Raw genomic sequence first — 14,026 nt, 5'->3', positions numbered from 1 at the left:
GAAAGAATTAACAAAATTGATAAACCACTAGCCAGTTTGATCAAAAAGGAAAAAGGAACGGACCCAAATAAAGAAAATCAAGAATGAAAGAGGAGAGATCACCACCAAAACAGCAGAAATAAAAACAATAATAAGAGAATATCATGAGCAATTATACACCAATAAAATGAACAATCTGGAAGAAATGGACAAATTCCTCAAAACATATACACTACCAAAACTGAAACAGGAAGAAATCAAAAATTTGAACAGACCCATAACCAGTAAAGAAATCGAACTAGTAATCAAAAATCTCCTCAAAAATAAGAGTCCAGGGTCAGATGGCTTTCCAGGGAAATTCTAACAAACATTTAAGGAAGAGTAACACCTATACCCTTGAAGCTGTTCCAAAAAATAGAAATGGAAGGAAAACTTCCAAACTCTTCCTATGAAGCCAACATTACCTTGATTCCAAAACCAGACAGAGACCACACTAAAAAGGAGAACTATAGACCAATTTCCCTGGTGAACATGGATGCAAAAATCCTCAATAAGATATTAGCCAACCGGATCCAACAATACATTAAAAAAAATTATCCACCACTACCAAGTGGGATTTATACCTGGGATGCAGGACTGGTTCAATATGCACAAAACAATCAATGTGATTCAGCACACCAATAAAAGAATGGACAAAAACCACATGATCCTCTCAATAGATGCAGAGAAAGCATTTGACAAAATAATTTCTTGATAAAAACCCTCAAGAAAGTAGGGATACGAGGATCAAACCACAAGATCATAAAAGCCATATATGAAAGACCCAACGCTAATATTATCCTCAAGGGGAAAAAACTGAGAGCTTTCCCCTAAGGTCAGAAACAAGACAGGGATGTCCACTCTCACCACTGTTATTCACCATAGTACTGGAAGGCTTAGCCTCTGCAATCAGACAACACAAAGAAATAAAAGGCATCCAAATTGGCCAGGAGGAGGTCAGACTTTCACTCTTCGCAGATGACATGATACTCTATACGGAAAACCCAAAAGATTCCACCAAAAAAACTTCTAGAACTGATTCATGAATTCAGCAAAGTTGCAGGATATAAAATCAATGCACACAAATCGGTTGCATTCCTATACACCAACAATGAAGCAACAGAAAGAGAAATCAAGGAATCTATCCCATTTCCAATTGGAACAAAAACGATAAAACACCTAGGAATAAATCTAACCAAAGAGGTGAAAAATCTCTACACTGGTAACTATAGAAAGCTTATAAAAGAAATAGAAGAAGACACAAAAAAATGGAAAAATATTCCATGCACCTGGATAGGAAGAACAAATATTGTTAAAATGTCAATACTACCCAAAGTTATCTATATATTCAATGCAATTTCTATCAAAATAACACCGGAATTCTTCACAGAGCTGGAACAAATAATCCTAAAATTTGTAGGGAACCAGAAAAGACCCCGAATAGCCAAAGCAATCTTGAAAAAGAAAACCAAAGCAGGAGGGATCACAATCCCAGACTTCAAGCTGTACTACCAAGCTGTAATCATCAAGACAGTATGGTACTGGCACAAGAACAGACACTCAGATCAATGGAACAGAATAGAGAACCCAGAAAGGGGCCCACAAACATATGGCCAACTAATCTTTGACAAAGCAGGAAAGAATATCCAAGGGAACAAAGACAGTCTCTTCAGCAAGTGTTGCTGGGAAAACTGGACAGCGACATGCAGAAGAATGAACCTAGACCACTTTATTACACCCTACACAAAAAGAAACTCAAAATGGATGAAATACCTAAATGTAAGACAAGAAGCCATCAAAATCCTTGAGGAGAAAGCAGACAAAAACCTCTTTGATCTTGGCTGCTGCAACTTCTTACTCAGCACATCTCCAGAGGCAGGGAAACAAAAGCAAAATGAACTATTGGGACCTCATCAAAATAAAAACTTCTGCACAGCGAAAGAAGTAATCAGCAAAACTAAAAGGCAACCCACGGAATGGGAGAAGATATTTGCAAATAACATATCAGATAAAGGGTTAGTATCCAAAATCTACAAAGAACTGATCAAACTCAACACCCAGAAAATAAATAATCCAGTGAAGAAATGGGCAAAAGACATGAATAGACACCTCTCCAAAGAAGACATCCAGATGGGCAACCGACCAATGAAAAAATGCTCCACATCACTCATCATCAGGGAAATACAAATCAAAACCACAATGAGATACCACCTCACCCCTGTCAGAATGGCTAATATTAACAATTCAGGCAACAACAGATGTTGGCAAAGATGTGGAGAAAGAGGATCTCTTTTGCATTGTTGGTGGCAATGCAAGCTGGTGCAGCCACTCTGGAAAACAGTATGGAGGGTCCTCAAAAAATTAAAAATAGAACTGCCCTATGACCCAGCAATTGCACCACTAGGTATTTATTCAAGGGATACAGGTATGCTATTTCAAAGGGACACATGCACCCCAATGTTTATAGCAGCACTATCAACAATAGCCAAAGTCTGGAAAGAGCCCACATGTCCATCAATGGATGAATGGATAAGGAAGTTGTGTTCGTTGGAACCAGAGGGTATTATGCTAAGCAAAATTAGTCAGAGAAAGACAAATATCATATGACTTCATTCATCTGAGGACGTTAAGACACAGAACAGATGAACACAAGGGAAAGGAAACAAAAGTAATATAAAAACAGGGAGGGGGACAAAACAGAAGAGACTCATAAATATGGAGAACAAACTGAGGGTTACTGGAGGGGTTGTGTGAGGGGGGGATGCGCTATGTGGGTAAGGGGCATTAAAGAATCTACCCCTGAAATCATTGTTGCACTATATGTTAATTAATTTGGATGTAAATTAAAAAAATAAAAATATATATATATATTTTTTGCTCTTTTGTTTTCAGTGTTGTTCAGGTTTCAGATACATTTAGTGGGTCATGTAGTATTTTGCAACATATAAAATCTTTCTTTTAAAATTTAACGATGTCACAGAATTCCAAATTTATTTAAAATAAAAGATCATTTGATAGCACATGACCTTGTGGAAAATAAATCTAAGTCCCCAAATAGAAGTAATTTACTTCAGGGAATTTCTATTTGTGCTAAAACTAGTATTCTCCAATCAGAACACTCAATTTTTAACCAATAGTGGTTTTAAATTGTCCAAAAAATCATGCAGCATTCTTTTCCTAATACTGCGTTTTAATTTTAGCCCAGTTAATAGTGTTGAAATGTTTCTGCGGAATCATAAGGACAGTATTGCTCATGAATTCCTTTATTCCTCTCTCACTTATTTCTTTACATTTTTCCAGCAAATACTATTGTGTCAAACATAGAATAGCATAGTAAAAACCACTTATTCTATCATGAAACACTTATTTGTATCTCTACGGAAGTTAGTACCAGACTTTATATTGTTCAACTGCAAATGAGTAGCATCCCTCACCCTGCACCCCACCCGGTGTCACTGTGCTAGCAATGTTGTCAGCACATGACACACACTCTTGATCAAGACCTTCAGGGCAGTTTCATCCACATTGTAGCTGACACTACTCAGCTGCAGACATGAACAACCAAGGTGTGACTTATGCGGAACTCCATCATGTTAAGGGCTCAAAAAGACAGCAAGTGCAACCTAAGGGCACGAAAAGTTCCATTTCAGTAACTGAGGAGGAGATAGCCTATGCAGAATTAAATCTTCAAAATGCCTCTCGGGCCCTTCAAGGGAATGGCAAGAAGTCTCCCTGCAAAGGTAAAACATTTAATACACACACAGTATACCTGTTCTAGAATGTGCAGTTGGGGTACAGGGGTGTAGGGAGTGAATAGGGAATGATCTCGCATATTTTTCATTTGTGAGAATCCGAACTTAAATTTGGAATACGGTACTGTAATTAAAATCTGAGAACTAACTTTGTTCAGGCATTGTTGTAATTTGTAGTCTTTACCAACATGTCATGGAGTAGTATATTTACTGTAAATGCAAGGGTATATTCTGAGAGAAGATTACAATAGCAGATACAGGTTTGGAGTCCACGTTTTTATGTGGGATTCCATGTGCATCCTTGGTTCTGTTTGTAAATTTTCTAAATTATTATTTCTGTACATCCTTTCTCAGTGTTTTCATTTCTCTTTCTACTATTTATCATCATGTCCAGAGAAGCTCATTGCTGGGATCCTGGGAATCATCTGTCTTGTCTTGATGTCCACTGTGGTAATACTAGCTGTTAATTCTGGTCAGTAAGTGTTTAAATGACGAAAGGGAATATTTCACTTTAGTGGTCCTCAGTCGCTCGAAATATTTCATAATATTATGGAATTTTATTCTCTTAATGCATATAAGCTCTAACTTGAAATGATTATTCTGAAACTGTCAAAGGTAGAAATAACAACAATTGTCGATAGTATTACATATTTATTCTCATAACTCGGATTTCATAACCCAAAGACAAGGTATAGGAAAGAGACCTTATGGAGAAACACAAATTAATTCTTGAGATTGGTTACCAAATACTGTAAGAGGTGGTGCGGTTTGATTCTTTTAGGCTTTTGAAATGTCTTCCCCCGTTATTCACTTTTTACTGGTAAAAGTAATTTTATTACAGTTTTCGAATTCTAAACCATACACCAAATTTCAAACTAAGAGACTCAGTCATTATGATTTGTTTAGTTTAACATGAAGTTTTTATGAGGATTACTTTAATTGTTCTAGGTACTGACACACCGGAGCAGAATAATTCTTCCCTGGAAACAAGGATCCAGAAAGGTACAACATCATTTTCAAAATTCTGTTATTAGTATAGTTTCTATTTTGTCTCCATCTGAGGCTAGGCAAAGAAGTTAATCGAGTCTATTTGGGTGAAAATCAATTAGAAGTTCACATATAAACTTTCTAAAATAATGATTGTCAGAGAATATTACTTCTTCTGTAACAATGTGAAGAAATGCTCATTTAAAATCACCATACCCATTGTTACCAATCACCTCAAACTTCCTCTTGCTATAACATGATAAGAGTCAAATCATTTTACTCTCCATAAAACTGATTTTGTTCAGTGACTCTCAGGACATGTAGAGATGGATATTTTTGTGTGTTTGCTTTATATGGGCACATAAATTAGGATGAGAACCTGACCATTCTCTGTGAGTGTGTGTGAGCCTATTTTATTTATACCATCCTGGGAGGATGCGTACATATGTTATGTATACGTATGTACATACCCATGCAAAAATTTGAATTTTGTAATATTCAAAATTTCTGATAATATCTCATAATCTTCTTCTAGCACATCACTGTGGTCGTTGTCCAGAAGAGTGGGTTACGTATTGCAACAATTGCTATTACATCAGCACTGAAAAAAAACCGTGGAATGAGAGTTTGATGTCCTGTGCTTCTAAAAACTCTAACCTGCTCTCCGTAGATAATGAAGAGGATGTGGTAAGATTTCAAATGCTTCCAGAGTTTATTAAAAGCTTATCAGTTAATATTATATTTGTAGAGCTCATCCATATTTTTGTAAATATTTGTAGTTTATTTGTTTTGAAGTCTGTTTATAGTTTGGGTATGATATTTTATGTATATTTTTATATCGTTACTGCACATTTAATAATTTCCAGTTCTTGCTTTTCATAGAAAATCATGTTTCTATAAATGCCCTTTAGCATGAAATAAACTTTACTATTTAATTTTGACGCATCAAGGAAAGTAAGTACATGATTGCACAAATTGAACACAAATTAGTTAGAACCACGCAATTACAAGTCAGATCATGATGTAGAAGTTTAGGGCCTTTATTAGCCCTACCCATTTACATTATGAAGTATCTTTGCTTAATTTTGGACTTTTTCTCAATGGAATCATGCAGTATGCATTTTTATGTGTGTCTCCCTTCGCTCTCATATGACATTTGTAAGGCACTTATATTATTGCATTTGCCTATATTTTGTGAATTTTCACTGCTGTCTTCTATGAATATGACATTTTATTTTTTATTTTTTTTAAACGTTTATTTATTTTTGAGACAGAGAGAGACAGAGCGTGAACGGGGGAGAGGCAGAGAGAGAGGGAGACACAGAATCGGAAGCAGGCTCCAGGCTCTGAGCCATCAGCCCAGAGCCCGACGCGGGGCTCCAACCCACAGACCGTGAGATCGTGACCTGGCTGAAGTCGGACGCTTAACCGACTGAGCCACCCAGGCGCCCCAGAATATGACATTTTAAAATTTATTTTCACAAATTTAGTTCCCTTTTAGTATGTGGATATTATGAATAACTTTTTATGGAAAGCTTTTTCCATGGCTTTTTTTCACATATTGTGCTGTATTTATAATAACATATATGATGCATAACTATATAGTATATGATATATTGCATTTGCTTATAAATATTACACTTATCATAAGAAAATACAAATCTAGAAGTATAAGATAATTGTCCTTATGGGTATTTATAATACATTTTCTTCTAAGCATTAGAATGAAATTACACAGTTACGTGTATATTTCAATTTATCACCTTATTCCAACATTTTTCTAATGTATTGCGTAAACACACCGTGTACAAAATAACCCCTTAATCTCACATTCACTAGTGAAAAATTAATGTAATAATTTCTGATGATTATATAACAGGACCATTTCCTGTGAGAATGCTTGAGTGTATCTCTTGCCCATTTCTCCCGGACGGTGTCGCTTTTCACTTCTTAGAAGTCCTCGTCCAATTTTAGACATGAACTCTTTTTTGAGTTTGTAAGACGCGAATAGATTTTGGATGCTGTGACTATCATTTTTACCCTCACATTGGAGGTTTTAATGATGCAAATGCATTAATGATACTATAGTCCAATTTATCATTTTGAATGGTGGTGATTATTTTGGACCTACTTCAGAAGTTAGTCAATGTTCAGGACTATCCTGTCCTATGTTACTTTCTAAGATTTAACTTTTCTCTTCATGTCTTTATTTTTTTACTCTTAATTAAGGTTTATGACCTACTGGAAATTTCTTTTTGGTGGTGCTGTGTTTGTCATGCTGTAAGAAAAAGGTTATACTTTTCTACATCATGACCTACTTGATGGAGCATAATTTGTAGCAGAGTGGATCTTTTCTTCATAACTTTACATATGCACTTATATGCTTTAATCTGCTTTATATAAATAATGTTGATATCATACATCTTTATATAGATGATTACATTTTCAGAGATCAGTCTACGCGGTCTATCACAACCCACAGCAGTTTGAGTAAAATGTAGAGCCTTACTTTCCTTTATGGCCCCTAATGTTGTCCCATTCATAATATAATTGTCTTAAATATTTCTCTACTAAAATTGAGAATCAAACTGATTTTATAATTTTGCTTCAACTGGTAATTTTCCCTCAAATATGAAACAATTTAGAAAGCACAAGAGGTGAAGGAAGTCCATTAGAACCAGTATTCTTTTTATTTTCTTTTGTTCTTTCTTCCTGAGATTCCCTGATTCCTTTTGTTATCAGAAAACTGCTAAAGGGAATTATTTTCAGAGTGGGTCTGGTGGTGACACATTTTTTTTAAGCTTACTTATTTCGAGAGAGACAGAGACAGCACGATTTGGGGGAGAGGGTGGAGAGAGAGAGACAGACAGACAGACAGAGAGAAAGAGAGAGAATCCCAAGCAGGCTCCACACTACCAGCACAGAACCAAGTGCAGGGTTTGAACTCACAAAACTGTGAGGTCAGAACCTGAGCAGAAACCAAGAGTGGTACACTTAACTGACTTGAGCCACCCAGATGCCCCTGGTGACAAATGTTCTTAGTTTTCCTTCACCAGACAATGTGTTGATTTCCCCTGCATGCCTGGGTGATATTTTTGTGGGTTAGTCAATTGTTTTTGATTGGAATATGCAGTTAGTGTCGAAAACTTTTGCCATTCTGGCATGCCCTTTTTCTGTTATTTTGACTGGAGAGAAAAAAACATTTTGGGGACTTCCTTTATTTTTTAAAAATGTTTATTTATTTTGGAGAGAGAGGGAGAGACAGCAAAAGCAGGGGAGGGGCAGAGAGAGAGGGAGACACAGAATCCAAAGCAGGCTCCAGGCTCTGAGCTGTCAGCCCAGAGCCCGACTCGGGGCTTGAACCTATGAACTGTGAGATCATGACTGGAGCTGAAGTCAGATGCTCATCTGACTGAGCCACCCAGGTACCCTGCATCTTGGGGACTTTTGTGTGTACCTATAGGCGTCTGTGGTTTTCCAGCCTCTCTGGCACTTATATAGGTATATACTTATATAGGTATATACCTATATCTATAAGTATATCTATATCTATATCTATATCTATATACCTATATATCTATATATAGATATATATATACCTATATATCTATATCTATATATAGATATATAGGTATATACTTATATACTTATATATATACTTACATATATACTTATATATATATATAGGTATATATAGATATATATACTTATATACTTACATATATACTTATATATATATAGGTATATATAGATATATAGGTATATACTTATATCTATATAGATATATAGGTATATACTTATATACTTATATATATACTTATATATATACTTATATATATATAGGTTCAAGCCCTTACCTATAGGTAAGGTGGAAGAAGAAACTAATACATAGACGTAAAGCGAAGGGCAAAATGGCACTATATATATATATACCTATATCTATATATCTATATTAAGTATATTTATTTATTTTGAGAGACAGAGTATGAGAGGGAGAGGGAGAGAGAGATTCCAAGCAGCCTCCTTGCTGTTCAATGCAGAGCTTAATGCAGGGCTCAAATCTCATGAACTGTGAGATCATGACCTGAGTCAAAATCAAGAGTTAGACACTTAACCAGCTGAGCCACCCAGGTGCCCCCTAACGATATTTTTAAAATGAAGAATGAATATTAGTTTTATCATTTATCAGAGAAATCACATCATTTGACCTTTTTTATCCTGCTAATGTGACAGATAAAATCTATGGAACTTCAAACGTAAATCCGACATGGCATTACTTCAATAAATCTGCTTATGTCATTGTCCATTATTTTTATATATTGTCAGAATCTATTTATGATTGCCACTGACATGTAATTTAGGGGTTTTTTTAGTATTCCCATCAAAATGTACTTAATACATATTTCTGTAACCCCTTTCTTTCTACCCTACAAGGTTATCTTTTTGTTTTTTAATTGGCATTACATTTTTTTTACTCATAAACTTCTAAATACTCTGTAACCGAGTGTGAAAAGCTTTCTGAATTACAGGTAACATTGTATTAGAAGATATAAGGCAATTCTGATATTTTTCTTTCTTTTTGTTTTGATTTTCACATGTGTTTGGTAGGATTTTTTTTTTCAATTTTGTGTCTGGTTTTAAGTATATTTGCCTCTTTTCATAATATTCTTTTATGGATGCACATGGTATACATGCCAACAGATGGCTGGATTTTCAAGTGTCACCGTTGCATGGAATCAGATAATGAACTTCACCAACAGCGCAAAACGTCCCTTTCATGTTCTTATCTGCACTTAAAAAACACTTTATAGAAATGGAACCATACACTATTCATACTTTAGTACTGGATCTTTCAGGTTAAACTAAACTTGTATGATTCATCCAAAAGTTGCATGAAGTTGCAAATTGTTCATAGTCCTTGCTATCCCATTGTCTGATTTTGCTATAATGTATTCATCCATTCTATTGCCAATGCTCTTGGATATTTGGGTATTGATTCATTTAGACCTACCTTAGTTATGCTAATACACATAAATTCAGAATCAACTTTCAGCTAAATATGTTTATCATTTCTTCCTTCTATAACTTTAGTTGGCTCTTGTCTTTATAGCTTCTTGAGAGGGAAACTACTCAGATCATGCATTTTATAGAATTCTTCTTTTTGGATATAGGTGACAAAGGTACAGAAAGTCTCTAAACACTACTTTCGTTCTACCCCCCCCCCAAATTTTTATATATTATCATCCAGACAAGGTAATTTCCATCATCCGGCACAAGATATTTTCAAAGACTGCATCTATGAACTATAAATTTTTCAGAAGTGAATCGCTTTCCACATGTTTGGAAATTCTCCAAATTTCTTTCTGTCGTTGCTTCTCATTGATTCCTTTGTCTTCAGAGAATATACCTTGATTTTTCCAGCCCTTAAAATTAGGTTCCCTATTTATGACCTAGAACGCTTTCTATATATGTCAGTCGTCAAGACGGTTCCTAGTGTTTTGACAGTCTTCCATAGTCCTCCTGCTTTTGTGACTAGCTGTTCTGTCACTTACTGAGGGAAGAGATTTAAATCTTCAACTATACTTATAATTCTGTTAGTTTCCATTACATGTGTTTGAGGGTTCTGTTATCAGGTGACTAATATACGTTTATAATTGTTTTATTTTTCTCTTATATTGACACCCTTAACATTTTGAAATGTTTCTTTTAATTTCTACTAATACTTTGTGTTTAAACAGCTACTTTGTCTGATACTAGAATAGCCATCCCTGCTCACTTATGGGATTCCTGTTTGTAAGGTCTATCTTTTGCAATCCTTTTACTTTCACCTATTGGTGCCTTTGAATGTAAAGTGTGTCTGTTACAGAGAGCATGTAGATGGATCTTACTTTTTTAGCCAGGATGGCAATTTCTGTCTTTTGATTGGAATATTTATCTAATTCACAGAATGTCGTTATTGGGATAGTTGGATTCAGGCCTGCCATTTTGCCCTTCGCTCTACGTCTATGTATTAGTTTCTTCTTCCACCTGACCTGGCATCTTTTGTATTAAACATATGTTATTTCATTGCTCCATTTTAATTCCTCTATTGATGTCTTAACTATATTCTTAACTAATTTCTTTAGTACCTGTAAGAAACAAATGCATCCTTTGTTTGTTTTTATTAGGTAAAATTGACATATAACATTGCATAAATTTAAGGCATACAATGTGTTCATTTGATACATTTATGTATTGCAGTATAATTGCTAAGGTAATGTTAGATAACACCTTTCTCATGTCACATATTTACCATCTTGGGGTTTTTTTTTTGTGGCTGTTCAGAACAGCTAAGATTTAGTCTTAGCAACTCTGAAGGTTATAATACAGTAATGCTGACTACAATCACTATGCTGTACATTAGATCTCCAGAACTTATTTATCTATAGTTGTACTCTGTACTCTTAAATATCTCCAGAATTCCCCACCCCTTCCCCTTGTAAACAACATTCTACCCTTAAATTTTACAGGTTCAATTTTTTCAATTCCACATGTGAGACCATACAGTTTTTGTATTCCTTGTCTGATTTTTATCTCTTACAATAATGCCTTCAAGTTTTATCCATTTGCCACAAATGGCAAGATTTCTTTCTTTCTCACAGCTGAATAATTTATATTCAGTGTGTATGGATTTGTATATTGTATATATGTGATACCTTCTTTAACTATAATCTGTTGGCAGATACTTAAACCATTCTAACAGGCATGAGGTGACATCAGCTGGTGGTTTTAAATTTTTTTTAAATTTTTTTAACGTTTATTTATTTTTGAGACAGAGAGAGACAGAGCATGAGCAGGGGAGGGGCAGAGAGAGAGGGAGACACAGAATCCGAAGCAGGCTCCAGGCTCTGAGCCATCAGCCCAGAGCCCGACGCGGGGCTCAAACTCGCAGACCGCGAGATCGTGACCTGAGCCGAAGTCGGATGCTTAACCGACTGAGCCACCCAGGCGCCCCCAGCTGGTGGTTTTGATTTTCATTTCCCTGATGATTAGTGACCTTACGCACCTTACCTCTATCTGCTTGCCATTTGTATGTCTTTCAAAAAATATCTACTCAAGTCCTTTGCCCATTTTTTGAATTGGATTGTGTTCTTTGCTTTTATTACATTGTAAGAGTTCTTTATATAAATGGATATTATTCCCTTATCTGATATTTGTTTGCAGATATTTTCTTCTGCTCTCTACATTGTTCTTTCACTTGCTTGGTTCTTTCCTTGCTGAAAAGATGCTCTTTGGCTTAATGCAGTCCCCTTTTCTTATTTTAGTTTTTGTTGCCTGTGGTTTTGGTATCCAAGAAACCATCGTCTACACCAATGTCAAGGGTACTGTTCCTTTTGCCTCTACCAGTGATTCTATATGTTTATGTGTTTCAATGTTTCTAATTTTCCTCTCTCTGTTTCAGCTTCAAGAATTCTCTTTAGCATTTCAGTTAGGCAGGTCAAATACTTAAAACTGGTTCTGACACATGGTGGTCTAGAGACCACCACGAGAGTCATGGTGCTGCTGTCCTCTGCCATCCGGGGCAAGCTGAACCATTGACACACCATCCTGTGACAGGCTGGGAAAGCTTTTATCTCTTCTTTGTTTTCGAATGACAGCTTTGCTGCGTAAGGCATTCTTGGTTGGCTGTTTTTTTTCCCCTTTGACCGCCTTAAAAATATCATCCCACTCCCTCCTGCCTTATGTTGGGGAAGAAGATATTGTCGAGATGATCTTTCTGGTATCAGGTACTGCATGCTGGCCTCAGAGCCCTCAGAGCAGTACTGGAACTGTCATCCAAGGTCAGGCACAGATAGAACTACCATCGCCACAAGGTCTCAGTGCACAGGTTCACTTACTGTGGCTGTGGCACTGGGGTCTAAGGTGGAGACACTTGCAGATATGCCACGGAAACTGTACCTGGGTCTCAGGGGCTCATCGCTCTGACTCTGGTTGACAGAAGCTATGTAGCAGTGACCATGGAACTTAGGATGACAAGCCCTAGCAAGGATGGGTCAGAGGCTGGAGTTGCCATGGGTGATGTCATGTTTTCAAACAATAGCAACCTCGTGTTAGCAATGGCAGTACAGAATCTAGGCATCGAGTGGGGATGGGGTTCAGAGCAGCAGGAGGACCCTTTACATGAAGATACAGAGTCATGACATGGAACACTATGGGTAGAATTCAGGACAGCAGCAACTTGCACCTAGAGTGGCAGCTAAAGCATTCTTAGGAGCTGTGGGCAGCGTTCAGGGCAGCAGAGTCTGCCCTGGTAATGTTGAGACAGATCCCCAACCTGGGACCAGGAGAGGGCAAAAATCAGACCAGCTCTAGTCTTGTATAATAAGGGAGGCGCTGTGGCACCCAGTCCCTAAAAGCAGCAATTGGCGTCCCCGAAGGTAAGTCTGACCATAGCAACAGCCCCAGGCTCTGGGAAGAGATACAGAGAGAGCACTCTGGGCTGCTCCAACTAGTGGGATCAGGATCAGTATCGGTGGGACACCTCTGTTGCAAAAGCTGCAGATGTCCACATCGTTGAAGATTATTGGGTTCTCCTGTTCCCCTTCTCTCCATGAGGTGACTCCCCCTGGGGAGATTCCTCCAGGTGCCAAGTGGCTCTCAGCTGCAGGGTTGGGGGATCCAGGTAAAATGCTTCCTTTACGTTCTATGGGACCATCCTGGATTTTTGAATTACACCCGGTGTGTGCTGCTTCTCTGTGGTTTAGATTGTTCCCTGAGCAGTTCTCAGTTTGGAGTTGTATAATTATTGTTCTTATTGCTTTTATTGGGATTTGCTCATCTTCTATCTTGCTGATAGCACTCTTTACGCATATATCATTAGCTGGTCGCCATCTACTTCAAATTAATTCTAATTTCCATTAAAATATGTTATATTAACACGAATATAGCTCCTTTTCCCCCTCCTAAGTATTACAGGTATTCCTCAGCTGTTCAAAAATTTGCATTATGCCTGCGGCACCTGCGTGGCTCAGTTGGTTAAGCGTCCAACTCTTGATTTTGGCTCAGGTTGTGATCACATGGTCCATGAGATATGAAGCCTTGAGTCCAGCTCTGCCCCGACAGTGGGTATCCTGCTTGGGATTCTCTCTCTCCCTCTCTCTGTGCCCCCTCCCCCCATGCTCTTAATAAAATAACAAACACACTTTTAGGAAAATTTGCCTTACGTCAGTTTGCTTTTGTGAAAGACCTACGTTAGTACCAGTTTTTGCTGAACAACAGAATCTGAAGGG

At 37.0% G+C, this 14,026-nt stretch overlaps 1 protein-coding gene across 1 annotated transcript; it reads left to right on the top strand.

Moving 5' to 3' along the window:
* Positions 1 to 3,405: 3,405 nt before the first annotated feature.
* Positions 3,406 to 12,335, top strand: LOC106965688 (uncharacterized). Its single transcript, XM_053199617.1, has 5 exons — positions 3,406 to 3,789; positions 4,007 to 4,242; positions 5,293 to 5,532; positions 12,062 to 12,118; positions 12,199 to 12,335. Exons 1-5 carry the CDS (start codon positions 3,572 to 3,574, stop codon positions 12,333 to 12,335), a joined length of 888 nt encoding a protein of 295 aa, XP_053055592.1. The 5' UTR covers positions 3,406 to 3,571.
* Positions 12,336 to 14,026: the final 1,691 nt, after the last annotated feature.

This window comes from Acinonyx jubatus, chromosome B4, assembly GCF_027475565.1.
Source record: "Acinonyx jubatus isolate Ajub_Pintada_27869175 chromosome B4, VMU_Ajub_asm_v1.0, whole genome shotgun sequence".
NCBI lineage: Eukaryota > Metazoa > Chordata > Mammalia > Carnivora > Felidae > Acinonyx > Acinonyx jubatus.
The sequence above is the reverse complement of the archived record's forward strand: the minus strand, read 5'-3'. Positions and strand labels throughout refer to the sequence as shown.